This window comes from Halichondria panicea, chromosome 2 (genome assembly GCF_963675165.1).
Source record: "Halichondria panicea chromosome 2, odHalPani1.1, whole genome shotgun sequence".
Classification (NCBI taxonomy): domain Eukaryota; kingdom Metazoa; phylum Porifera; class Demospongiae; order Suberitida; family Halichondriidae; genus Halichondria; species Halichondria panicea.
In genome coordinates, this window is record NC_087378.1 from 7,493,982 (window position 1) to 7,518,927 (window position 24,946).

The 24,946-nt window shown below is 42.2% G+C and overlaps 8 protein-coding genes and 1 non-coding gene across 10 annotated transcripts; 6 read left to right on the forward strand and 3 right to left on the reverse strand.

Moving 5' to 3' along the window:
* Positions 1 to 16: 16 nt before the first annotated feature.
* On the forward strand, positions 17 to 796 carry LOC135332094 (putative peptidyl-tRNA hydrolase PTRHD1). 2 transcript variants are annotated; one of them, XM_064527420.1, is made up of 3 exons: positions 17 to 100; positions 183 to 389; positions 498 to 796. In XM_064527420.1, exons 2-3 carry the CDS (start codon positions 195 to 197, stop codon positions 666 to 668), a joined length of 366 nt encoding a protein of 121 aa, XP_064383490.1. In that variant the 5' UTR covers positions 17 to 100; positions 183 to 194; the 3' UTR covers positions 669 to 796. The 2 variants fall into 2 exon arrangements, with proteins under 2 accessions (XP_064383490.1, XP_064383489.1); XM_064527419.1 differs by having other exon boundaries at positions 48 to 121.
* A 45-nt stretch (positions 797 to 841) lies between these two features.
* LOC135332043 (ribonucleases P/MRP protein subunit POP1-like) lies at positions 842 to 4,924 on the reverse strand. Its single transcript, XM_064527355.1, has 6 exons — positions 4,584 to 4,924; positions 4,301 to 4,503; positions 3,853 to 4,101; positions 3,586 to 3,673; positions 1,480 to 3,405; positions 842 to 1,284 (listed from the first exon to the last, which is right to left on the reverse strand). Exons 1-6 carry the CDS (start codon positions 4,888 to 4,890, stop codon positions 1,013 to 1,015), a joined length of 3,045 nt encoding a protein of 1,014 aa, XP_064383425.1. The 5' UTR covers positions 4,891 to 4,924; the 3' UTR covers positions 842 to 1,012.
* Positions 4,925 to 4,940: 16 nt separating this feature from the next.
* LOC135332091 (2-iminobutanoate/2-iminopropanoate deaminase-like) lies at positions 4,941 to 6,135 on the forward strand. Its single transcript, XM_064527416.1, has 7 exons — positions 4,941 to 5,058; positions 5,112 to 5,172; positions 5,219 to 5,318; positions 5,367 to 5,435; positions 5,504 to 5,559; positions 5,938 to 5,990; positions 6,053 to 6,135. Exons 1-7 carry the CDS (start codon positions 4,991 to 4,993, stop codon positions 6,087 to 6,089), a joined length of 444 nt encoding a protein of 147 aa, XP_064383486.1. The 5' UTR covers positions 4,941 to 4,990; the 3' UTR covers positions 6,090 to 6,135.
* On the reverse strand, positions 6,045 to 7,343 carry LOC135332081 (uncharacterized protein DDB_G0290685-like). The gene is made up of 2 exons (XM_064527405.1): positions 7,100 to 7,343; positions 6,045 to 6,917 (listed from the first exon to the last, which is right to left on the reverse strand). Exons 1-2 carry the CDS (start codon positions 7,230 to 7,232, stop codon positions 6,184 to 6,186), a joined length of 867 nt encoding a protein of 288 aa, XP_064383475.1. The 5' UTR covers positions 7,233 to 7,343; the 3' UTR covers positions 6,045 to 6,183.
* A 59-nt stretch (positions 7,344 to 7,402) lies between these two features.
* On the forward strand, positions 7,403 to 8,315 carry LOC135332093 (signal recognition particle 14 kDa protein-like). Its single transcript, XM_064527418.1, has 4 exons — positions 7,403 to 7,561; positions 7,625 to 7,697; positions 7,750 to 7,940; positions 8,101 to 8,315. The coding sequence occupies exons 1-4, from the start codon at positions 7,538 to 7,540 to the stop codon at positions 8,206 to 8,208; spliced, it is 396 nt and encodes a 131-aa protein (XP_064383488.1). The 5' UTR covers positions 7,403 to 7,537; the 3' UTR covers positions 8,209 to 8,315.
* Positions 8,278 to 12,164, forward strand: LOC135332044 (probable serine/threonine-protein kinase nek3). The gene is made up of 9 exons (XM_064527357.1): positions 8,278 to 8,518; positions 8,611 to 8,691; positions 8,749 to 8,803; positions 8,905 to 8,957; positions 9,074 to 9,148; positions 9,526 to 9,591; positions 9,681 to 9,728; positions 9,802 to 9,888; positions 9,958 to 12,164. Exons 1-9 carry the CDS (start codon positions 8,417 to 8,419, stop codon positions 12,076 to 12,078), a joined length of 2,688 nt encoding a protein of 895 aa, XP_064383427.1. The 5' UTR covers positions 8,278 to 8,416; the 3' UTR covers positions 12,079 to 12,164.
* Positions 12,165 to 12,237: 73 nt separating this feature from the next.
* On the forward strand, positions 12,238 to 24,891 carry LOC135331654 (WASH complex subunit 5-like). The gene is made up of 24 exons (XM_064526879.1): positions 12,238 to 12,586; positions 12,910 to 13,101; positions 13,299 to 13,519; positions 13,860 to 13,932; positions 14,199 to 14,351; positions 14,664 to 14,819; positions 15,009 to 15,135; positions 15,396 to 15,517; positions 16,013 to 16,142; positions 16,403 to 16,515; positions 16,800 to 16,907; positions 17,182 to 17,427; positions 17,646 to 17,786; positions 18,026 to 18,208; positions 20,650 to 20,769; positions 21,061 to 21,120; positions 21,234 to 21,452; positions 21,666 to 21,840; positions 22,085 to 22,164; positions 22,833 to 22,936; positions 23,158 to 23,293; positions 23,717 to 23,813; positions 24,145 to 24,307; positions 24,612 to 24,891. The coding sequence occupies exons 1-24, from the start codon at positions 12,359 to 12,361 to the stop codon at positions 24,757 to 24,759; spliced, it is 3,495 nt and encodes a 1,164-aa protein (XP_064382949.1). The 5' UTR covers positions 12,238 to 12,358; the 3' UTR covers positions 24,760 to 24,891.
* LOC135331655 (uncharacterized) lies at positions 18,552 to 20,291 on the reverse strand. Its single transcript, XM_064526880.1, has 2 exons — positions 19,405 to 20,291; positions 18,552 to 19,117 (listed from the first exon to the last, which is right to left on the reverse strand). The coding sequence occupies exons 1-2, from the start codon at positions 20,279 to 20,281 to the stop codon at positions 18,552 to 18,554; spliced, it is 1,443 nt and encodes a 480-aa protein (XP_064382950.1). The 5' UTR covers positions 20,282 to 20,291.
* Positions 20,912 to 20,984, forward strand: Trnar-acg (transfer RNA arginine (anticodon ACG)). The gene has a single exon. It is a non-coding gene; the product is annotated as a tRNA-Arg (tRNA).
* Positions 24,892 to 24,946: the final 55 nt, after the last annotated feature.

The window sequence follows — 24,946 nt, forward strand, 5'->3', positions numbered from 1 at the left end:
AAGCTGTTACAGCATTTTGCTAGTGAGGCTTAGAAAAACAATGATCTTTCCCCTTATTAAATTTTAACAGCAAGTCAAAGACACACAGTTTTGGACTGGGGTATGGAAGAAGCTTATGAATGTATGATGTATGGTCAACCCATTGACATATTGAAGAATTGCTTCCTTTCTTACAAACACAGGTGTATGAAGTGATGGCAGGGAAGCAAGCAAGTGTGCTCGTGCAGTACATTGCCGTGCGAGGAGACTTGGCGGAGAAGTGGCCAATGGGTGCTATAATAGCTCAGGCCTGTCATGCGGCCACTGCTGTCATGCATGTCTTCAAAGACGATCCCAACACTGTACAGTACCTCAGCGACCTGGATCGAATGCACAAAATTATCCTCAAGGTATTAAAGGAGGTACTTGGTAGTCTATGGACGTACGAACACACTTCAATATAATTATCCATATAATTTTATACACGCCAATTCATACTTTTATACTGTTTTCCACAGGTGCCTAATGAGGGTGAGCTGAATGCACTTGTCAGTGTACTGGAGAGCAACAATAAAGACTTCAAGTTATGGGTAGAGCAGCCCGAGAACTACCCAACTTGCCTGGCAACCAAGCCTTATATCAAAACTGAGATACAAGACTATTTTAAGAAGTTTAAACTCTTGAAATAAACATTCAATGTTACATGCAACAGTATATACCTATGTTTAATAGTTGAAATGTGTTTCTGATCAGCCACCCCCTAAATTTATTTTTTTCTGTATTACAGTTTCTCATGAAAATTGTAAAGGAAAGATTGCTAATCGGTTGGTTGGCATGCAACACGTAGGCCAAATATGCACTGTTTAAAGAGAGAACAACCAAATAATTTTTAATTTGAATCGATTAAATAGAAATTATGAACGAGAGATAAATGAAGATAAATGAAAATGACTGTTGAATATATAAATAGAAAAAAGCATGATCGATGAACTTCCGAGAAAATATTGTTGTGATAGAGTTTTTTGTTCCATAATTACAAAAGTTCAATTCTCACAAACCAGTACTGTGTTCCATTCCCACGCACCAAGGCAAGGGGTTCACACACGCCGGGGGCAGAATAGCTCTTGGAGAGGATCTCCATAAAACCAGCAAAGGTGCAGAATCCCACACCAGAGTGGAGAGATTTGGTGTGTCGATAGCCGGCCGATGTTACGTAGCCAAACGTCTCTCTCTTTGGTTGCACAGGGTGGAGGTGGTAGTCTTCTGTGGCAGCTGCTTGCCATGGTGGCATATCACCATCAGACTCTGTATACAATACATAGGAATTATGAAGAGCATAAAAATGGCAATTCAGGACATGTATCATAATTATGACTAAAGAATGCTGCTGCTTTGCAATTAAGATATAGTTATCTACATGTACTAAAATCAGGGGGAAACATGAAATGGTATCATACTATGGATCTGTATCATACATAGCTCTACACTAATATATTATACCTTCTTCTGCGATTTTCTTCAGACGCGTCCCCACGAGTTTCCTCTTCTCCTTGACCTCTGCTTTTCGCCTTGAAGACAGTGAGCTTACTCCAATCGTCAGCGAGTCTCCCTCGACCACAGTCATACCCTTAGGGTTGATCTCCTCCTTGGGACCAGAGTGGGGACGTGAGCGGCTACACGATACGAGGGGGGCAAAGTCAGACACAGACGGGACCGAAATTACATCATGACTTGAGAGCGTTCCACGCTGATACATTTGTAGCTTGATTCCCAATAGTGCTGAGCAATGCGTCTTTAGATACTCATCGATAGAGAACTCCCTCAACGCCATCTTGAATGAATGCTGAAGATGGGACAGATTGACTTGAGCAGATTTCATGTACTTCTTGGAGAAAAGATGGTCAACAAACTGAGCAAGGGCAGCGAGGACTTCAGTCGATCTCAGAACATAGAAACTGAGTGTGGAAGGATCTGTGTCTAGTGGTGAACCTTCGCAGACAAGAGGCCTCTTTCGAAGCTTTTCACTTCCAGTGTCTTCCGGATAAGATTCGTCAAAATCTTGGCAAAGTTCCTCAGTGTCATTCTCGAGTTTCATTCGCTTCGACGACTGAGACAGGCAACAAAATCGATCAAGTCTCGACTCTTGAGACCACACAGCGAGAATTTCCCCCCAAGGGTACTCAAACGGTGAGGCTATCAAAAACTTTCCATAATTTCTCCGCTTGTCAGGGGGGTAGGACTCGTACTTTTCTAAAAGGTGCTTCTTCTCTTCGTCACAGTGTGCCTGGCCAGATACAGTGTCCGGAAAATCATCGGGAAAATGCTGAATCTGTAACTCCATTGAGCACTGCTTCAATTCGTCCAGCCCACAAGCTCGTGCACCGTGGTAGATCAACGATACCCAGAACTCGTTACCCCAATTGGGAGGTAGAATAATGTCCCAGCCACAAGTAGCAGTCGATGAGCCATGGCTGGGAATTCGTCGAGAGGCGGAGCCCACTGTTTGCTGTATCAGGAGGACTGGGATTTTGGCAACTTTTTGGTCCAGTTTAAGTGATGGCGATTGAGTAAGGTGCTGTGAGCGAAGGTCATTGATATGCTGAGTCGATTCTTTGGAATCTGAGACAACGGCTTTGATGTACAAATTCCAGAGGGGAGAGTAGGCCACACCCACAGGAAGTGACTCGATGGCCGCTTGAGCATCTTCCATGCAAGGCTTCTTGACTTCTTCTTCTTTGCTGCCATTCACTAGCTGGTTCTTTCCGAGGGGATAGTATTTGGACACCATATCGAGTTTATGTGAGGGGGTAGACAAACGAGGGTCTAGCACAGTCATGCTGAGTACTGTACCCCGTTGGAAATGGGCGGGGCTAGGTACGCTCTTAATGGTAGGGTGGGTACCAGAAAGCAGACGGCAATGTTCGTAGAAACTGTTTTGACCTGTTCCCCTCCACCATCGAGGTGTATCAGGCCCTTTTGGTGGTGGGTCTACTTCCATAGAATCAGAGCTGGGCTCACTGTCACCAGCCTGTTCCGGATCAAACACAGGCTTCAAAGCTTCCATCAGTAGAGCGTGAGAGCGAGGGCCAATGAGTCGAAATCGAACCAAATCTGAGCCTAGGTCTTGCACTGCTATCAGTTCATTCTCATCATCAGTCGAAACTTCTTTAGTCTTGAATGCTGCGACACAATCGTTGATTTCAGAGAGCACCTCCTTGTGCATGGCTGGGTGAGACCACACCCACAAGCTGGTGGGTTCGTTATCAGCAATAATTCCTTGTTCTTGTTGGGCTACATCAGGGGGTAGGGCTTTCCAGAGGAATTGGACGGGACCAACAGCACCCTGAGGGTACTCCCCACGTCTGTAGAGAACGGCTTTCCCTTCTCTGCCTCCAGTGAGGAATGCTTTTCCAGCAATGGTAAGACCTGCATAAAGACATAAAGAGTGTGCTGATCATTACGTTTACTATTTTGGATAACAATGGTACAGTATAATTAATCAGCTAGCTAGTATTATGCTCTGTATAACAGTGTGTACAACGCAATGTGCATGGTTGGTGGCTTAAACTATCTTACTGCAGCAGGTTTAAAAAGAGAGCTATTTACCAGTTTCAGAGTTGAAAAGTGGAGCAAGACACTTGATAACGTTAGCCTGGACACCTGTCACCTGCACGCAACTGAAGTAGGAAATGTCCTGTAAAAGGGGAAAAAGTATTCATGATGTAATGTAAACAATTACAATATTGATGCTTATTAGTCAGCACATGCACTTTTTAGGGATATTCCCAGGGAAAACACTTGAAAATTGATCACAGCAAAAGTGAAGAGGTGAAAACCATGCAAAGTGTACCTAGATACTTCTTCTGTGCTTACGCTAATCAAACAGCCGTGAGTCAGTGACTTATAGGCAGCCCTCACTCCTTTGTCAGAGCAGTGCTTGCTCAACTGGTAGCCATACTTGCTGCACATTTTCATTCTCTTGGTATGCCACAGATGAGTCTCTAACCACTTGTGAATCCTTTGCCTCTGGGCGTAAGTTGATTGAAGGTTGCAAGTGTTTCTTCTGTGCTTCCGGCTTCGTTTGTTCTTATCAGCAGATCCATCAGCCATTGATTTCTCCATCTTGAAGTATGAAGTAAATTGCATAGATTGTATAAAAAAATTGATATCAAATGTACACTAGTCTAAGGGCCATTTAACAATTAAATTTTGAGAGACTAATAACTATGCTAGGCTTTCCCCTGGAGCATAATAGGTGTTGTAAACAAACGCAAAACTAAACTATAGCTACTTTAATAACTGTACTGGGTGTAACTCTCACCTCTCTAGCAGCTGCCTCCCTGCATCTTCTAGGAAGCCTCTTGACGTTGTGACTAGCTGCTCTTCGTCGCATGTGCCTGGGGAGTTTTTGAGAGGTCAATTTTCCACCCTCTTTGGATGACACTGCCTGGACCATGTTTTTCATCTCGGTGGCTCTGGCTTCTGCAAAATCCAGCACATGAACGCCGCATGGTCCATCCTCACCTGCGATGTTCAATGTTCAATTAATTTATGGCTATGTCTGCATGAACTAAATGCCTGACTGACTACTAGTACCTATCTACCTGTTATGTTTGGGGGCTCGTTTCTGAGCCGTTTCACTCTTCTCTTGGAGCGGCCTGACATCTTTGCAGACGGCGAAGACTCAGCTACATTTCCTCCATTCTTACGATTCTGTTCTGCCTCTCCAGCTCCAGTCTCAATCTCCATTGACTCAACTTTCATGACTTTTACTGGCGGCTCACAGAGAGCCAACAATTCGCTTTCACTCTGAGACTCGTACATTGAGCTGATCTTGACCTTGGTCACTCCAAGAGAGCAGTCCTCAGGTAGTACAGGCACGCAAATAGGCTTTTTTTCATCTTCCATCATGCATTGATTTGTTGACTGTTCTGTTGCTGCCACGTGGAGTGCTCGATTACTTGCCGCAAGCTGAGCCACTCCCACTTTTCTTTTGCAAACTTCCAAGAAGATGGCTAACAAAATCTTCAGGAAAATCATCAGTACTCCCAATGCGCCTGCGGCTATTGGGCCTTACAGGTAGATGTGCATACACAGAGGCAATGCTCTAGATTATAATTCTGTTTTTGCAGCCAAGCTGTGCTGGTTAATACCACTTTATATTTGTCAGGACAAATCGGACTAGACCCCAAGGTACTAGTTAACTGCATTTGCTAATCATTGTGTTCATTTGTTTAAGACTGGGGTTTTTGTTTCTGACAATGTCGATGATCAAGCTCGCCAATCGTTGATAAATCTGGGTGCTGTTCTAGAAGCTGCTGGTACCTCTTTCGATAAGGGTGAGTGAAAACTCGTTTGAATCATGCTTATTGCAGCTTCTTTTTTAGTGGTGAAAACAACAGTTCTCTTTGCGGACCTCAACGATTTTGAATCGGTCAACGCCATTTATGCCACCTGTAAGGATGTATACTCAAAACTAGCTTTTCAGTTTTGTTTTTTAATGTTTGTTTCTCTCCATGTCCAGATTTCAAAGATAAGCAACCAGCCAGGGCTGCATTTCAGGCAACAAAACTACCCAAGGTGAGACCTAGTTGGGCGTGGCTCAATCGTCCCCTGACGGGAGGTCGGGTTGCAAGCCTACCTGGGATTTGTTCTGCGCCACTATAGTGGCGCCCTATCAAATTGCAGCATTTTTCACGTGCTTGGTTACAGTTCAACAGAACAAATCCTAGATAAGCTTGCAACCTGACCTCCCGTCAGGAGACAGTCGAGCCACGCCCAACTAGGTGAAACCCACCATAAAGTTGTAGTGCTTACTATAATAGCCATGCACAACTTCCTTTGATAATGTATTGTCGGCTTTGCACCTGATTAAGGTAGGACAGATCACACAGATTACATGTGATCTATTGTCTGTTTTGTACTGGTTCACTTTGATTATTATTTTGTTCTTTATAGGGGGCAAAGGTTGAGATTGAAGCTGTTGCTGTTGTTGGAGAGATTATAGATGAGTAGGTCTCATTATCATTTGTTAACCATGACTTTATATGAGCTTTATTCCTGTCGTACAAAGGTCAAAGGAACGTTTAATGATAAATAGTTGTTTATAGTCACATAATTATAATTATTATTAATTATTATTATGCAGTAAATAAATTATGTGAAAAACTAGAGAATGGTAGCAGTTTGAAAATTACTGGGTAGCTAGTCAGTATCATCTGCTGTACTTTCTTGAAGCACCTCATCATTGTCTTGTTTTACACTTTCTTTGTCCTCCTGTCGCTCTACACTCTCCTCTACAACACCCGGCTCTACATTTATTTGTTCGATAGTCTCTGTGCTATCATGTTCCTTTTCTGTATCGCCACTTTCGTTTTGAGTGTCGTCACTTTCGGTTTGAGTGTCGCCACTTTCGGTTCGAGTGTCACCACTTTCGGTTCGAGTGTCATCACTTTCAGTTTGAGTATCGCCACTTTCGTTTCGAGTGTCGTCACTTTCGTTTAGAGTGTCGCCACTTTCGTTTCGAGTGTCGCCACTTTCGGTTCGAGTGTCGCCACTTTCGTTTCGAGTGTCGTCACTTTCGGTTTGAGTGTCGCCACTTTCAGTTCGAGTGTCACCACTTTCGGTTTGAGTGTCATCACTTTCGGTTCGAGTGTCGCCGCTTTCGTTTTGAGTGTCGTCTGATATATCTTCTTCTTCAATTGCATCGCCTACAAGTTGTGAAGGAGCGTTGTCCACAGCTGGCACTGCTTGACTGGGTGTAGCTGAGAAAACGCGATCACTTTTGGACTTCAATCTTTTGCGAGTAGCATAACCTCGATATTTTGCTTGTATTTTAGTTGCCGCAGCATCTTCTGTATTTCTGCTGTCAATGATGTTGCTGCTTGTATTTGATATATCCAGTACCAAAGTTGTGCTACAAGTCTGTAATTCGTCTTCTGTAATTGTGATAAAAATCACAAGTGCATTTAGCACAGGTAATCGTTAAACAAGTGAGAAATACAGTTCCCGCAATTTTTTTACTGAGGATATACTTTTCATGCTGATCTATATATATGTACCAATATTTAGAGCCATAAATCCTGCTATTAGAGTAAACAGGCTCTTTAATACTGCATACCTTGATAGTTTGTTTCACTGCGAGTTTGGTCGCTTTCGTTGTCGTCCAGGTTCTGAAACACTTGTCCTCTCTCCTCCTCAATTGGTCTCATCTCTGGTGAGACAACTCTTGATGTTGATCCTCCACAGCCCATTGCTTCTTTGTTGACTTGTTGCTGGCTGCTGAGCTCTATAATTATATAATACTACCTGTGAAAACTTGCACTTGCACCTACATGCAGCTTGGCGGTTGCGCATGCGCACACTCAATCACTTCCCAAGGCCGAATTTTCTTTAATAGAAGTGTAGCAAAAAATTCATTTCCGTTCTATTAAAACAATTTCGGCCTAGGAACAGACTTACTGGGGGTGGGGCTCAAAGGCAAATAGGCGGAGGAATGGTGACTGAAGGAGAAAGTGTGATAGGCAAGAAAAGAGTGTGCTAGCGTATAGCTAAGAGTATGGTACTATTGGACAATGATACGGTAAGAAATATTGTCTATCTACATCTGTAAGTGTGGACTCAACTAATAAGATTTTTTTTATAGTTTTTGACTGGACTTACAAAGCTGTTTCAGTCTACGAAAGTTTCTGGATCTGTCTTTTTCACAATGAAAAAATGTAAGTTCAATTTATTGATACTTAAAAATGTGTACAACCTGATCTGCTGCAGATAATGGTCGCACTAAACCGGTACCAAGGAAGAAAAGTGCATCAAAGGCCAGTGGTGGTTCCCCACGGAAGGGATTGGGTGTAGCCTCATCTCCGGAACCAGAGGAGAACCTCTGTTTGATACGAGCCACTGACGGAAAGAAGAAAATTAGTACTGTTGTTCATGCAAAGGATGTTACAAGGTTTCAATTGGTACGCAAATTATTGGTTGAATTGACCACTCTTAATGTTGTGCAATCTTCACATTGGAGTACCTAGTTGATACTGTACAATTTAGTTGTTGAGATACTTCCTGTTGTTTGTGGTGGACTTGTGTGTATGTTGTATGAGGAACCTTTGTTACACATTGCAGGCGTATGCTACCCTCCTCAAGACCAACCTAGATGGACTGAAGAAACGAGATAAAAAGACTGCCAAAGCTGCCGCTGCTAAGGCCAAGAAGTCAAAGGCTACTGTGTGATGAACACTTAATACAATTACAATTCACTGACACATGTAATTTTTCCATAAATCCACTTTTGTCATTGTGCCTACAGTTATACATAATTATTATGTGTGCATGTATAATTATGGTAACCGGAAGTAGACAGGAAGTAAATAGTGGGAGGGGCTGGTAGCTGCAAAATCATATAAATATAGCTGCTCGAGTTAGCTAGCTAGCTAAGCTAATGAGATCAAGAGAGCTCACACAGTCCAAAATGAACTGGAGAAGTACTCAACGCTTTGCTTGTCAGTCTTGGACAGTAGCTCTGGCATCTTTTCTGGGCTGTGTAAGTCAGCTAGCTGTATTACTACTACTACAGTGTTAGCTGACCTCAGTAAGTCTATAATTATTTACACACTGTGCTGCTCCTCTGTGCAGGGACTTGGTTTAGCTCAGATTGGCCTGAGTGCCTGGCTCTGGATATTCTCTAAAGAATTCAAAATAGTACTTGGAGAGCCTGTAAGTTTGCATCACTACGTGGATACAATAATCTGACTGTTTTTATAATATCCGCAGATGAGAAATGCCTTCATTGGGTACATCACCATCGGATGTATTGCATTTTTAGCATGTAAGTGCCGATTATCCTGTAGCTCTTATATAGTTTCAGCAATGTATGCTTATTTGAGATCTATTGCTACCTAACCAACATGTTATCCTTCATGTGTTTAGGCTTCATGGGAGTGCTTTCTGCTCTTCTAAGGAATCAATATGGAATGCTTTTGGTAATTTGGGTACTGAGAATTTTCATTTCATGAAAGGACAATGCTTTAAATACACCTATATATATACTGGTTGTTTTTTATCCATGTCTGTTTCAATATCCGGCCACTTTTTGCAGTATGCAGTGTTCTGTTTGGCAAGCATTGGATGTCAAGCAGGAGTGTGGGCATTCATCTACGTTGAGCAGACAGCAGTGAGTCTATTTACTACAGCAACTTCATAGTGAATGGCTCCATGAATGATCCTCCCCATTACAATTTTAGGCAGTCCATTATAACGTCAAGACGTCCTTTTTTCAGAGTAGTTGCCAAAAAATTGGCTCATGTTTTACTGTTACTGTTAATAGATTCAGAATTTCACAGCAACTATCTTTTATGGATACTGTATGCAACAAGTATAGTTGCAGAAAAATTTTTCCATGTTTTTTACTTCTGCTGTTAATAAGCGCAGAATTTCACAGCTATATGCTGTATGTGTCATTCTAGTTGCCGAGAAATTGGTTCTGTTTTTTACTGTTACTGCTAATAAGTTCAGAATTTCACAGCTAATGTATCAATGAATGCTCTGTAGGTGTCTCAAGTAATAACGGAGAGAATTCAAGAGAGGACCGAATATTATGACTTCTTCACAAGAGAGGTGAGCTTCACGTATCACTCTTTTTGCTGTAAAAAGCTAATGCATGTTTTAATTACAATTCATTAATATCAGCTCTGTTCAATTTTCAGTTTAACTGCAATCTACAAGCTCAGGGAGTTCAATTCGAAGCGGCATTGGTAAGCCACATGCACCGACTCTGTATAGTGGTATATAGGCAATTGACATTAATTTTGATGCTCTTGTTTTCAGGTGTCCTGTGCAAATTTTGTGACAGGATGGATGTGGACAATTGTTTGGGTTATGCTTGGTCTGTGTGCTGTGATAGCCTTCCTTCAGGTAAACTATATATTACACGGCAGTTTGGCGATTTTTGACAGAATATATTTCTCCCCTGCATGCATGCAGCTCATTCTTATGCTTTTGGCTTCAATGCTGTTTGTGCTAATATCAGAAGAGCTGTTACACAGCAAAGTACGAGTATCACCTGCGCCATTCAACGGAAATGAGAGCATATTATTATCTTCTTACAACCACAATGGAAACTCAATGAGGACCACGCATTTCTTCAATTCATCCTCCCAAATATATCCTGGATCAAATCAAACTGGACACAGAGCACATAACAATTCGACACTCTTACAGTCAGTACGTAACTTGTCTACTGAAGAGCAGAGGGCAAAGCAAGCGGATAAAGAGCCTCTCTTAATTCCTGTCAAGAATTATCCTCCAAGTAAACTCACTCACGCAAACGCTACTACTATCACAAGCACAACAACAAACAATCAAGTCAATATTCAAACATTTCAATCAACTTCAAGCACAAATCAAGCCAAGCCAAATGCTGGACTTCCAAGCTCTGTTTCTCCACTCTCAGGAACAAACCTTCCATCTTTGATAAGCAAGGAAAAGAGCACCACCAAATCACAATCTTCCTTTAGAAAATTTATAGAAAGATGGACTCCTACAACTAGACGTAGTAAGGTGGTGCAAGTATTGCCTAGAAATAGTGGAACAGTATCGCCAACATTACTGAAGGTTTCATCTACCAACCAACAAGCTGCTACACTCTCAGAAACAAACCCTCAACATTTGATACGCAGCCACACCATATCACAATTCTCCAGTAAAGAATCTAATAGACCAACTAAAGTGCAAGTATCGCCTAGAAATGGAGGAATAGTATCGACAACATTACTCAATTCGAATGTTTCATCCCCATTGGAAGCTACATCTACCACGCAACAAGCTGCTACTTCAGAAACAAGTCCTCAGCATTTAATCCGCAGCCACACCATATCACAATTCTCCAGTAAAGAAACATCGACTAATAGACCAACTAAGGTGCAAGTATCACCTAGAAATGGAGGAGGAACGGTATCACCAACATTACTGAAGGCTTCAACCCCAATGGAAGCTACATCTACCACGCAACAAGCGGCTACACTTTCAGAAACAAGCCCTCATTATTTGATAAGCAATGAAAAGAGCACCACCAAATCACAATCCTCCTTTAGAAAATTTCTAGAAAGATGGACTCCTACTAGATCTAGTAAGGTGCAAGTATCACCTAGAAATAGAGGAATGGTATCAACAACATTACTTAATTCGAATGTTTCACCCCCATTGGAAGCTACATCTACCACGCAACAAGCTGCTACTTCAGAAACAACTCCTCAGCATTTAATCCGCAGCCACACCATATCACAATTCTCCAGTAAAGAATCGTCGACTAATAGACCAACTAAAGTGCAAGTATCACCTAGAAATAGAGGAATGGTATCAACAACATTACTGAATTCGAATGTTTCATCCCCATTGGAAGCTACATCTACCAAGCAACAAGCTGCTACACTCTCAGAAACAAACACTCAACATTTGGTATGCAGTGTCTGTCACCACACCACATCACAATTCTCCAGTGAAGAATCATCGACTTCTAATAGACCAACTAAGGTGCAGGTGCCGCCTAGAAATGGAGAAGAGTTATCGCCTACCAAGCAACAAGCTGCTAAACCCTCAGAAACAAGCCCTCGATATCTGATACGCCGTGCCAAGAGCGACACCATGTTATCCCAATTCTCCAGTAAAGAAGCATCGACTTCTAGATCTAATAGACCAACTAAGGTGCAAGTATCGCCTAGAAATAGAGAAAAGTTAGCGCCAACATCACTGAAGGGTTCATCCCAAATGGAAGGTAGAGCTACATTTACCAAGCAACAAACAGAATTCAAAATTCATCAGCAATCTACCTTCTCAGAAGCAAGCCCTCCGTCTTTGATACACAGCGACAAAAGAACGACCAAATCATATTACTCCTGGTTAATGGAAAGATTAGCTCCTACTAGATCCAGTATGGTGCAAGGATCTCCTAGAAATGGAGGGAAAGTGTCGCCAACATCACTGAAGGTTGCATCCCCAATGGACGGTACAGTGATGATTGCAAGTAAAGGACAGAAAAGTGGTTCTACAGCTACCCGCAATCAACAACCTGAAGTTAAAAGAAAATTTAACACAGTAGACGTTTAATTAAATGTGAGAGTGACTGAGTATGCACTACTCTACATGTACATGTATTGTTGCATTGATAAGTTGTATTTTGATAAATCCGTTAATTAATCAAGACACAGCTTTGATTCCAAGCCGCATGAATCGAGGCTAATGGTCATGGGATGAAGTCTGGGGAAATCCCTCTGTTAACACGCCCACAGCCTCTCTCTTTCTCTTTCAGGCTTACCTGGATTATAAATTTAGGATACTGGAGCAAGACCTACTAGACCTGGACTGCACAAGTCACTAGGAGCAAGCTATGGCGTTGGACTTTCTCTCAGAAGCCAACTTATGTGGTCAAACCATTCTGAAGTTGGTCAGTAGAGGCAATGCTATCATAGCAGAGCTGCTCAGACTGGGGGATTTTATTCCACCTATTTTCAAGCTTGAGAACAGGATGGACGTGGAGAGATACAAGTTTATCATTCCTGACTTTCACTATTTTGAGTGCCCCGAGTTCTATGAGAACAAGATTGATGGTAGCCCGGTGAGTGTGTGTGTGTGTGGTGGGGGCTGCAGTGTGTGTGTGTGTGGTGGGGCTGCATGTTTACATCTGTGCTCATCTTTAGCTATATGCATTACAGCATTGTGGACACATCACTACAATTATCTATCCCATACTTTCGATTGTAATTTGATATCTGAAAGCATGTGTTTAGCTAGATCTAGCTAACTTTATAGGTATTCCTAGTTAAGTTAATACTGCTACTGTTGGAGATAGGGAGTGTTTGGGCTAAAAACGACATTTTTGAAGTTCCACTGATGTTTATAATTGTAATTTATTTTAATTAAGGGTTGATTTTCCTGCAGGATCTTCAAGATCGTGATGAGGAATTCCGTGAGAACCACGTGGAAATTGTGACCCGATTCTACAAGGCCTTTGAGAGCATCCATAAGTATGTGATCGACCTCAACCGTTTCTTGGAGGACCTGGAGGAAGGAGTGCACATTCAGCAAACTCTGGAAAATGTCCTTCTGAACGATGACGGGAAACAGCTGCTGGTAAATAAGAAATTCCACTATTGATTTTAGCGTCTACGTTTTGTTCTGTTGCAAATTTTTTTCTCTACTGAGAAATAATTCCTGAGAAAGTTCTATAGTACCACTCTCCTGCATTACCTACACCTCTCCCCCCCCACACACATTACACCCCTCCCCACACCCACTCACTCTCGCCCACCCCCACCACACACACACAGAGTGAAGCGCTTTTCCTATACGGGATCATGCTACTCGTTGTGGACATGAAAATGGAGGGACCAGTCAGAGAGAGAATGTTGGTGGCGTTCCATCGCTATAGTACCCAGCAGACAAGCATCGACTCTAACATTGACGATGTCTGCAAACTACTACGAAGCACCGGCTATGCACGGACACCAGTTATCAAGAGACCTCTGAAATATCCCGAAGACTTCTTTTGGTGAGGAAAACTAGACAATTTAATAAGATCACCTTTTGTGTGGAATAAGATTGATATTCAATGCATACAAAATTATAGCCCACCTACTGGTAGAGTCTTACCATCAGAGCAGAAGCTTTACCATTGTACTTTACTAAGTATTGGTGTGTGCTTGTAACTCCATGACTGATCAGTATTGTGTTCCTATAATCATTGGTGTTACTAGTTACGTAATGATCACTTGATGTGCGTGTGATCACTTGATGTGCGTGTGATCACTTGATGTGCGTGTGATCACTTGATGTGCGTGTGAGCACCTGATGATAGAATATTCATCACTGCACATGTTCTTGCCTTGTAGTCGTGTACCGATATCTCAGACGTACATTGACATGGTGATAGGACGACTGAGGTCTGATGACATCTATAACCAGGTACACACACACACACACACACACTTAATCTTACCCACCCCCCTCCACCCAAAAAGTTCACAAACTTTTAGAGTTAATTGTGCTACCAACCAAAGAGCACGCCTATCTACAGTGTATAGATGAGATCACCAGTTAATCCACTTCATACTTTTACAGCATAATGTTTTTGCATCTCTTTAATCTTCTTACATGTGTATCTGCAGTGTATACACCCGCTCATCACTCATGTACGTGTACATACATACAATCCTTCTCCCTCCCTGCAGATTGCTGCCTACCCTAACCCGGAGCACCGTAGTACTGCCCTAGCAACACAGGCCAGCATGCTCTACATCATCCTCTACTTTGCCCCACACATCCTCCACTCCCAGCAGGCACAGATGAGGGAGATAGTCGACAAGCACTTCCCCGACAACTGGGTGAGCCACTGTAGTCTTTACTAACCAAATACTTGTAGACTTTTGGGAGTAGGATATTTTTACCCTGTATCTTAGTTTACTGCAGCTATATGTACACATAGTTTATGTCTTTTGTGTACATGTAGTAATTGTACAGTGATGCTGCAGCCTTATAATGGTGTCCAGGGCAATAATCTGATGCAAAATCTGCCTGAAAGCTACTAGACATGAAACAATTATCATTACCTCCTGCCATCAATTATGCTAAGAACTACTTTGATAGGATAATAATCTTTGAGTAGCAAGTACATTATAGTAATACCTTGTCCACAGGTGATCTCGATGTATATGGGCATCACAGTGAACTTGTTGGATGCTTGGGAGCCCTACAAAGCCGCCAGAACTGCTCTGGCCAACACTCTCCAGCCCACCAACATCACTGACCAGGCACAAAGGTTTCTGAGGAAGATACCAGCACTCAACAAGCAGGTGAGATAATGGGTATTGAAGAATTAAGATGTGTTACCCATAAAAGCTAAAGAGACCTACTCATCCTATCAGTATCAGGGCATGGAAATCGAGTTGTAGAATAATATGTTGTCTCATAAGTATGGCAATGTCTAAGACCCCCACGCTATGCTACCCCCTGTACCCCCCACTATGCTACCCCCTGTACAGGTGGAGGGCTACCTGACAGAGGGCACACTAGTGGAGGACTACGTGCTGGACAGTGTCTCCAAACTCATGGGTTGTATCAGGGACTGTAACTCCACCCTCAGATGGGTCATGCTGCACACTGCCCCCGGTACCTACTCCACTGTAATTATGTCATACACTAGGCCTTCTTGCTTCTATGCTTTGTATAGCCTTTCCTTAAGGCCTACCTTTTTGTGGGTGTAGTTGATCTAATACTTAGGGATAGTCATAGATAATTTTTGGGGGAGAAAAAGCAAGATTGTATCTCGTTGTTTGCTTGGTAATAATTACGTCCTGTAAAGCAATGTTTGGTAATGGTGCCCAGGGGTCAATTGTTGGTTGTATGGTTTCACCTGCTCTTGTTTGTAGTGGCCGATCACCATCGTCGCTGCAAGCAGATACGTGAGGAGGTGATTGCCCTCGGTTACAACCCGAGGCTCTACTTTGTGTTCCTGCTCAACACTGCTCAGTTTGAGTTCATGTTGAAAGAGGTAAGCCTATAGCCATGGCTGCTTGTAATGATACATATAGAGTTTTGATGTTTCAAATTCAATGATTAATTTTATGATTTTCTGAAAGCTTAGAAGGAGCTCTTTCAGATGGTACATGTATGCTCAAATCACCCATAATTTCTTAAACAAGCCGAAAATAGACTTTTGATTTTAACACATCATCTGAAACTAAGCTTTCAGAAAATCATAAAATTAACCGAACGGAACTAAAGTTATGGCCGTTCAAAGATGCTCTATTTAACGCTAGGTCCCCTTCATTTTGAGTTGGCTCTGTGACTACATGTATACGTATCTTTAAACAAACAGAGCACATTTTTCTGTCCAATTGAACACTCACCACATATTTAATCAAGACTAGATTCTTTTCCTTGCAAAGCACCATATCTGCATACATAACAATCTTACCGGTATTTGCACGCAATTTCAAATACTTAATATTCAAACTGACCTCCCCTCCCACTCACATGATACCAGATGTTCAAGAAGCTACTGATGGAGAAGCAGTCCAAATGGGAGGCTTATCGGAAGGAGGGCTCAGAGAGGATGACTGAACTAGGGGAGGTGTTCTCTGGTACCAAGCCACTCACCAGAGTGGAGAAGAATGGTAAGTGTCACTGTTTGTTAATTAGCAAGAACCTATGTCCGTAAAGCTCCCTAAAAGTATGCAAATTAATTGGAGTTTAGGCCAAAGTACGTAAGTTTTACCATTAGTATTCAACCATTACCTAGTTGGTTCATATGTGTATCTGCATTGCTCAAGCTACATTTAGCAGTGTAGAACTTTGTAACATTTTTAATCAGTGTACATGTAGTCATTGTTGTCAAGACCCTCTCTCTATTATTATTATTGATGTCGTGTTTCAGAGCACTTGCAGGAGTGGTTCACGGAGATGGCCTCACAGATATCCTCCCTCAGTTACGATGACGCCACCTCTGCCGGCAGGAAGATCACTCAGATTATAGCCGCCCTCGAAGAGGTGAGGGATAATCACTTATTCTAACCCATGCATTATAATTGGGAAATGAAGGTAAAGGTGCTTTTTCAGACGGGGTGCTAAATCAAATAGATCCAATTTCAGCAAAATGCTAATTGCTGAAAATAAATGGTCTCGTTATCAACTTTTAGTGTTAGACATGCCATCCGTTATTTTAAGGTTTCAGAAAATCACAATATCATTAAAATTGGGTAATGCATACGTTATGGCCATTTGAAGATGCTTAGGGGATAGTAGCAGTTGAGCAAACTGATTGTTTGGTGCAGGTTCAAGAGTTCCACCAGCTGGAGGCCAACATGCAAGTGAAGCAGTTCCTCGAGGACACCAAACGCTACCTCATACAAATGCTCAGGACCGTTAACATAAAAGATGAGGTACGTATTATTATGTTTTAGTAGTACCCTCGTTGTGACACGGAATTCGTCAAAGATGATTGAAACCCCTCCACCCCTTTCACACACACCCACCCCCTCACTCCCCCACCCCTCCACACACACCCACCCCCTCACTCCCCCACCCCTTTCACACACACACCCACCCCTCACTCCCCCACCCCTCCATACACACACACACCCCCTCACTCCCCCACCCACCCCCTCACTCCCACCCCTCCACACACCCCCACCCCCTCACCCCCCCACCACACAGGCACTCAACAATCTAGAGCTGATAGCAGACCTCTCTTATGCCTGGATCCTAGTGGACAGCTACACGCCTTTCATGCAGGACTTCATCAAACGCAAACCTGCCCTCGTCATTAAGCTCCGAGCAACATTTCTCAAACTAACCTCCGCTCTTAACCTTCCCTGTCAAAGAATTGACGAAGCAGGTAGTCCCGATCTAGCCAGTGTGTCAGCGTATTACTCCAGGGAGCTGGTCAGCTACACCAGAAAGGTATGGCTACGTGTTTGTGAAGTGCCTCCTCTCTGAAGTTGTGTCTGTAGCGTTTAATATCTGTATTGTACAAGCTTGTGTGTGTGTGCCTGCTCCTACAGTTACTCACACGTCTAAGTGATATAGCTCCCCCCAACACACACACACACACACACACACACACACACACACACACACACACACACACACACACACACACACACACACACACATACCAGGTCCTGCAGATTATCCCTGAGTCAATGTTCACAGTGCTCCACCAGATCATAGCCATCCTCACCCATCGAATGAAGGAGGTCCCCACAAGACTGGACAAGGACAAGATGAAAGAGTTCGCTCAGCTGGACGATCGCTATGCTGTAAGTACTTGTCTGGTAACATAACAACTTATTTTGTTCAACTGTAAGGTGTGTGTGTGTGTGAACTTGGTGAAACTTAGCTACTCCATTTAAACCATTGCCAGGTACTGTTTCCTAGAACAAGGGGTTTGTGTGCAGAACTTTATAACTCTACTGTACATGTATATACATGTACCTACTGTGCTGTATGTACCTACTGTGATTCTATACCCTGAATATTTTCTGTTCTGGTTCCCTAGGTTGCAAAGTTGACTCACGACATCTCAGTGTTCACGGAGGGTATTCTACTCATGAAGACCACTCGGATGGGCGTGATTCAGGTGGACTCCAAACAGCTGCTCGAGGACGGTATTCGGAAGGAGCTTGTCAAACAAGTTGCAGCTGCTCTGCACTCTAGTCTCATTTTCAATCCTAAGGCCAAGGTGCTCTAGCTCTACTTGTATCTCTCTGTTATAGTAGTGGGAAATCGCTAAAATTATCGCTTCGGACAGATATAACTCTATGTGGTCCAATTTCAATGATTTTGTGGTTTCTGATAGCTTAGAAAAAGATCTTTCAGATACTTCCTCTTATACAATGTAGGTCTTGTGGGGGTTATCTGCATGCTGGTACTAAGTTAAGTGTTACTCTAATCACTACATGTACGTAACTGTAATCACTGTAAGAGATATGTGAGTGATTGATTTTATTTACATGTGCGGATACACAGACACCAGGTATAATTATCGTCTTTACAGTTTTGAGCTAATTCCTAATTAACCTTCTTTACTTCATTTCTTTCTCGTGTTGGCTTTCTGCTCTTTCATCTGGCACAAGACAAAATCGAGTGCAGTTGTCTTCTTTTTGTATAATGGGTGCACAACATGTTTTATATGTGGCGTGTGTGTTAGTCGATTCCAAAGGTCTCATTCCAGCAAACCCACTCCCATGACACCCTGAGAATGGAGAGCCCTTGAGATGAAGTACATCCGCCTCTCTCCAATCTTGGAGTGTTTTGATCGAGGCTGTACACAAGCAGCCCAAACTGAGGGTGTGTGGCCAATGGACAGTGAAGCGATCACCAATCTCTGAGGTTAAGAGTAATGGTTTGTTACCGCGTCCAAGTGGATTGGCATTGAGCTTGACATAGTAGTAGAGTGTATTATGGTCTTTGTGATGCTTCTCGTACCGTATCAAGAATTGGCTTGGGTTCTCTGCGGTGCCTGCTGGTTGGAATTGGAATGAAGAGGCTTGTTCTCTCAATTGTGTTCCCATTACTTGATTCAGCTGGTTGACTGTCCAGTACACGTTTTCTGTTGTCTCAGACACACCAGCTATTAGGTAACTGTCGACTGTGTGTGTGTGTGTGTGTGTGTGTGTGTGTGTGTGAATGTAAGCACTGTATATAATGGATGCATGATTATGAAAATTTGGGTACCCTCTCATAAAAAAAATATGCAAAAACCATTTTTTTAATGTCTCAGTTATTTAGCAGTAATACAGCACTGTTGTATCAGTATGTACGTACGTTTGGTAGCTAACTAGGTAGCAGCAACCTCTAGCTATGAGATTGCATTCCTTTATGTGAAATAATTATTTCCTTCTTGTGTCTAGCTAACTACATGTGTACTGAAATTACCATTATACATCGATGCTTTGTGAATGTACTGCCTTAATGCTGTCCTCATGTGTTCTCTCAGATCTTGCTGCCTGACTAGCATATAGACTGGCTGCACACTGATTCCAATCACTGCCTCCAATCCTTCTGCTCCCTCCATCTTACCAATGGCGTTCTTGAATTCGATCTTATCCAACTTTTGTCGTCCTCCTTGACTGCTAATTGCTCCTGATATAAGGGGGCCACCCATAGGGCCTATACCAGGTCCTAAGCTCTCAATGTACTGGCTTGTGCTGTACAAGTTGTACTGCATTGCACCTTGCTGCACTGCAGAGACATAGTGAGTCACTCGGTTGGTTGCAATATACATGTACTTGAAGCACGCTGCCGTGATTTCTTGTAAGTGGCTCTCGTTTCTTGTTTGGTTGAGAGTTGATATGTAGTCGTTTATTACAGAAACTGATGACTTTTGGATTGCTGATGGTTGCTGGTCTTCGGATTGTATGCTTAACTGGTGGCAGAGAAATGTGCACAATTCTATTTCAAATTCAGAACTCGTAGTTGGCTCTGTGAAAGTGTTTGTGTATGCTAAAATTTGCTTACTAACTGCAATATTGTCAATACTCTGAGAAAACTGAAGATGGGTTCCAAAATTGAGACAAGTGTTGCGATCTGGTTCTTCTATAGTTCTGATCATCTCTCTTTGAACAGCTTCCCAAGTTGGAGCCACCTGCTGGCAGTATTTCGTATCTCCTCTTTCCTTAATAACAGTAACGTTGCTTAGATCACATCTGATGTCTCTTCTAGTGATACATAACTTGTGGCTTCTTGGGTCTGGTGGGTCAGTGAGATTGAGTCCACTGCCCAGCTCTAGTTCTCTTAGCTTTTCCACGTTCATAGCTTTTAGTATTTTGTTGGGTAAGTATTGCAACAGAGGGTTTTATTGTAAGAGGAGGAAATGTGGTTGTTCTGTTTGGTATTTGTATGTGTGTATATAAAAGGGAGCAGTTTTTGCAATATGGATATTAGTTGTGATTCTCTTTCAACTAAATACGTATGTAGGGATAATTTATTTTATGTGAGTCTAGAGCAGTTGTACATTTGTAGAATGTACATTTCGAATTTGAAGGGTTAGCATACAGTAGTTTTTGCAATAAGGATATTAGTTGCAATGTGGTTGGTTCTCTTTCCTAATTATTATGACCGGGACATTTTTAGGGAGAGAGTCAGGATTTGATTTTCATAATCGGATCTTTCCTTGCACAGACTTTAGAGCTGGAACCGAAGCTGAAAGTACTGGCCGAGCAGATGAGTGGTTTTCGACGTTCATTTGAGTACATTCAAGACTACGTCAATATCTACGGACTCAAGATCTGGCAGGAAGAGGTGGAGATGTGTGTGTGTGTGTGGTGTGTGTGTGTGGTGTGTGTGTGTGGTGTGTGTGTGTGGTATGTGTGTGTGTGTGTGCTGTGTGCGTCCGTCTGTAGGGTGGGTGGTTGTGCTAGTAGAGAACACTTTTATTGTGTGTGGCCCTGTGGCCCAATGGATAAGGCATCTGACTACGAATCAGGGGATTCCAGGTTCGAGTCCTGGCAGGGTCGCTTTTTTTCTTCCAACCACAATTGCTCTTTTTTCACAGAAACACAATTAATACTTTCTCCTGTCTCATACATGTAGGTGTCCAGGATCATTAACTACAATGTGGAGCAAGAGTGCAACAGCTTTCTGAGAACAAAGGTCGGTTGAATCATGTAATAAACTGCAGCCTCGTACCTAGAAGCAATGCTGCAGCATACGTGCATATGTCTGTCAAGGTATCAAAGCTTGTGCTGTTGAATTTTTCTTTTCAGGTGCTGGACTTCCAATCCCTGTTCCAGTCACGGACTATTCCGATTCCACTATTCCAACCAGTCGATTCTCACTCTGTGACATTTGTAGGGAGATTAGCCAATGAGATTCTCCGGATCACCGATACCCACACCACTTCCTTCATTGAGCAGAGGAGTGCCTGGTATGACAAACGAACTATGCAGGAGGTCCTCAACATCAAGATATGGGAGAAACTCAAGGTGGGGGGTGGGGGGAGAGAATTAACTTCCGGTTTCTTATCAGTTAAACTATTCAACTTGCTGTGCAAGTGTTTGCAAATTTCCCCCATGTCTATATATTAGGTAGAGTCTCTGTGACTACAGACAGTATGTACACGTGGCTGTCATATGTAACTAGAAAATTGTGGGTTCCTAAGATTGTGTGTCTGGCATATTAAATTTGTTTAATCACAGGGTGCCGTGGACATATTTGGACTGAGTGCTTTAGATCGTCTCTTCTGCTTCATGATAGTACGAGACCTGCAACAGTATCTCAAGTACCTGCGTCGAAACTTAGTCAAGTCTCCTGCTTTCATTAAGTCTATGAGTAGCTTCATCAGCATTCTCGGAGAACCAGAGAATCTCATTGGTCAGTTGTCAGGTGTTAGGTTATATACTGGGTGCTTGTGTTTTATTAGAGCACAACCCTCCCCCAAATTGTGCCCAAAATAAATATTCAATTTCACAAAAAACATGACATGATGTTCAAAGTCTATGAAGAGTCAAAGCTACTTACGTATCTTGTAGAATGTGTTATACTGTGCGTCGTACATAAGGATCAGCATGTACCAGTAGTTGTTGTTTTAATCCTTAAATTTATCTTATTGTTGCAGGCAATGCCACCAAGGTGTACTCCCAAACAGTGCAACAGTGCAACAAGCTGTGGGGGCCCTATCTAGAGTGTGCCCTGAGGGTAAGTTGTAGAGTTGAACATCTTTCAACAGCCACAACTGTAGCACCGTTGATCCAATGTTAAAAATTATATTATTTTCTGAAAAGAAATATACCTTTCAAATGGTGTGTTTTAATCCAAAATTTCGTCGGGGCCATATTTTGTCATTTTTCGGCCTTGGACGATGGGCTAATCCATGGTCTGGTAAATTGGCAAATATTGTTATCTCTCAAATATGAACTTTAATGACACCATTTGAAAGGTATCTTTCTAAGCTTTCAGAAAATCATAAATTGGATCCACGGAATTCAAGTTATGGCAACTAAAAGAGTTCCCAAACCTTGATTCTGATATAATATTAGCTGTACACAGGCCAGGTGACCTACATCTGATCCCTAGTAATTTCATGCCATTGTCTGTGGTCTTCTTAGCAAATTGAAAAGAACTACATGTAACAATATGGCTGGTCTCTAGAAGCCAACAATATGGCTGGTCTCTAGAAGCCAACAATATGGCTGGTCTCTAGAAGCCAACAATATGGCTGGTCTCTAGAAGCCCAGCCACAATTTAACACATGTGTACATGTACATCACTAACCTCCGCATTAATTTCATGGGGGAAACATTAATTTGTGGTTGCTACAACTCTTTATCTAGCTGCAACTAATTCTCTCTTATCTGTCATGACAGGTGGGACAGATCCAGCTGATCCGGAGACAGATAGCCTACGAGCTGAACAAGTCTTGCAAGTTCGACTCAAAACTGGTCTGCAATTCTCTACAGACTTTCAACAGGTCAGAAAATTATCTACTGAGTGTATGTTCTAGACATTTACGATGATCTACGTAGCTGCACGGCGATTTTGTGTATGTAGATTTGCATTTTATTTATGGAGTACACAAAGTATCATAGACTTGCTCTACATAATACTTACATTGTGTATATCAACTGCACTGATCCCCCCCCCCCCACACACACACACACACACTTGTTACAACCACCCTACTCCCCCCAGTTCACTCCTCACACGAGTGGAGGCCCACTACCGTGACCCGGACGCCAACCCGTACCCTGGAGGAGAGAGTGAGGCCGTGTTTGATGAGCTCACCCCCTATCTGGAGACAGCTGGCATCAACGAGCCTCTCACTAAGGTCAGCTGCTAGTACACTGTAGCTATTAAGCTCTCACTAAGGTCAGCGGCCTCTACAAATGAATTTATCAAGTTATCAAAACACCCAAGAAAGCAGAAAATTATTTTGGCTTATGTGTCTTTTGTTAAAGAATATAGACAAAACTATGACCTCTCTACATTGCAGTAGCACTAGCTTACACGTACAATGTACACTTTTATTTACGGAGGTATAAAATTAAAAGTACCAGAAATGCATGTAGTAGAAGTGTTTGTGACTTAGAGAGACAATAACGTATTTATATGTTGTGTATAGTAGTCGCTTACTCCCCTTCATTTACTCTTGAAATTACGTATAGATGAATTTCATTAACTGTGGTAATTTTACTACGTGCTTAGCGTTGTCATGGGTGATTATGTGTATGATCATTTTCTTTGTGTGTAGATTTATGCCACAACAAAAGCGGTGGAGAAGTTTGGAGCAGTTCATTTTCTGTTCATCATCTCACAGCTGCCCAAACTCATGTACAGCAAAAGTGTCGGTAAGAGGAGCAACAATTCCATTTGTGATGACAGACTGAGTCATTAGGCCTAGCAAATGAACAGAGATGAATATGTCTGCCAGAAGCATATTCTCAAAAGTATACGTACAGGCTATAGCCTATCCATCCTTCCTTGAGTACAGATTTCCCACTTGTCATCATACATTTATTATAGCACACAGGTGTTTGCAAAAGAATCTCTATGTTTTTAGTTATTTATTTTAGTATATATACTAACTAGTAAGCCATTTTTTTTTATTTGTTTTGAGGCTCCTCTAGACTAGTATATAATCATGCCAACGCTTTACAACCAGCTGTTGTTGTTGTGTAGGGAGCATGGTCTGCCGAAAGTCGACTGACCAGTTAGACGGGCCCGCCCTAGTGGCCGGATGTATCACTCTCCTGCGCCAGTTCCACTCTGACAATCGGGAGATGTTCCTCGCCTACATGGGCCAGTATGTCCGCTCCATGGTGGAGTCACAGTCCTCTGGAAAGTGAGTTACATGTACTTGTCTTACATACATGTTCACGGCTTACTGAAGTACAGTACAGTGTATAATTTATATAGCATTGCATTTATTTTTTTCCCATTTCTAGTGTATTCATTCTGTATGCAGGACACCCTCTATGTATAAATTGTAATAGGCAACTGATCTCTTTGCATGTAATAATTTGTCCTTCCCTGTATGCAAATATTTTAAAGACGACAAAAATAACAGTATACTCAATGCAACTAGTCATTGTCAACTACCCTATATTAGGTATTTTGTGTAATACGTACTGTACTGTTTTGTACAGAGACAAGACTGCTGACCTGAGCCCTGATGTAGTGAACGCCCTGTACTTCCTGGAACAGTTTGTTCATTATGGAAACCTTCCGAGAAAAGCCATCGAAAAATACATTCCTAGTTATATTTTCGACGAGTTTAAGCATGCAACCAGTTGACAGTTTTAACTACTTATATATACTAGCTATAGATTTTCACAAGCAGGTTCTTATTGAGTTGTGTGTGTGCATAAATAATTTATGTCAATGTCTTCGTGTGTTGTGCATCAATTGAAAATGATCGTCAATCGAGTAACACGTTTGTAAACAAAATCAGTCTGGAAATGATCGTTCATTGAGCAACATG

Coding starts and splice junctions, on each gene's coding strand:
- LOC135331654 (XM_064526879.1), top strand. CDS start 12,359: ATGGCGTTGGACTTTCTCTCAGAAGCCAACTTATGTGGTCAAACCATT. Junction 21,121..21,233: donor ACAGCTTTCTGAGAACAAAG/GTCGGTTGAATC, acceptor TTTTCTTTTCAG/GTGCTGGACTTCCAATCCCT. Junction 23,814..24,144: donor CATGTACAGCAAAAGTGTCG/GTAAGAGGAGCA, acceptor GTTGTTGTGTAG/GGAGCATGGTCTGCCGAAAG.
- LOC135331655 (XM_064526880.1), bottom strand. CDS start 20,281: ATGAACGTGGAAAAGCTAAGAGAACTAGAGCTGGGCAGTGGACTCAAT. Junction 19,118..19,404: donor CAAAGCATCGATGTATAATG/GTAATTTCAGTA, acceptor ACACACACACAG/TCGACAGTTACCTAATAGCT.
- LOC135332044 (XM_064527357.1), top strand. CDS start 8,417: ATGAGATCAAGAGAGCTCACACAGTCCAAAATGAACTGGAGAAGTACT. Junction 8,804..8,904: donor ATGTATTGCATTTTTAGCAT/GTAAGTGCCGAT, acceptor TCATGTGTTTAG/GCTTCATGGGAGTGCTTTCT. Junction 8,958..9,073: donor ATCAATATGGAATGCTTTTG/GTAATTTGGGTA, acceptor CACTTTTTGCAG/TATGCAGTGTTCTGTTTGGC.
- LOC135332081 (XM_064527405.1), bottom strand. CDS start 7,232: ATGGGCTGTGGAGGATCAACATCAAGAGTTGTCTCACCAGAGATGAGA. Junction 6,918..7,099: donor CAGTGAAACAAACTATCAAG/GTATGCAGTATT, acceptor TCACAATTACAG/AAGACGAATTACAGACTTGT.
- LOC135332091 (XM_064527416.1), top strand. CDS start 4,991: ATGGCTAACAAAATCTTCAGGAAAATCATCAGTACTCCCAATGCGCCT. Junction 5,319..5,366: donor TGGTACCTCTTTCGATAAGG/GTGAGTGAAAAC, acceptor CTTCTTTTTTAG/TGGTGAAAACAACAGTTCTC. Junction 5,560..5,937: donor AGGCAACAAAACTACCCAAG/GTGAGACCTAGT, acceptor TGTTCTTTATAG/GGGGCAAAGGTTGAGATTGA.
- LOC135332093 (XM_064527418.1), top strand. CDS start 7,538: ATGGTACTATTGGACAATGATACG. Junction 7,562..7,624: donor TACTATTGGACAATGATACG/GTAAGAAATATT, acceptor TTTTTTTTATAG/TTTTTGACTGGACTTACAAA. Junction 7,698..7,749: donor CTTTTTCACAATGAAAAAAT/GTAAGTTCAATT, acceptor GATCTGCTGCAG/ATAATGGTCGCACTAAACCG.
- LOC135332094 (XM_064527419.1), top strand. Junction 390..497: donor TGCACAAAATTATCCTCAAG/GTATTAAAGGAG, acceptor TGTTTTCCACAG/GTGCCTAATGAGGGTGAGCT.
- LOC135332043 (XM_064527355.1), bottom strand. CDS start 4,890: ATGATGGAAGATGAAAAAAAGCCTATTTGCGTGCCTGTACTACCTGAG. Junction 4,504..4,583: donor CGAGCCCCCAAACATAACAG/GTAGATAGGTAC, acceptor TGAACATCGCAG/GTGAGGATGGACCATGCGGC. Junction 3,674..3,852: donor CTCACGGCTGTTTGATTAGC/GTAAGCACAGAA, acceptor CCCCTTTTACAG/GACATTTCCTACTTCAGTTG.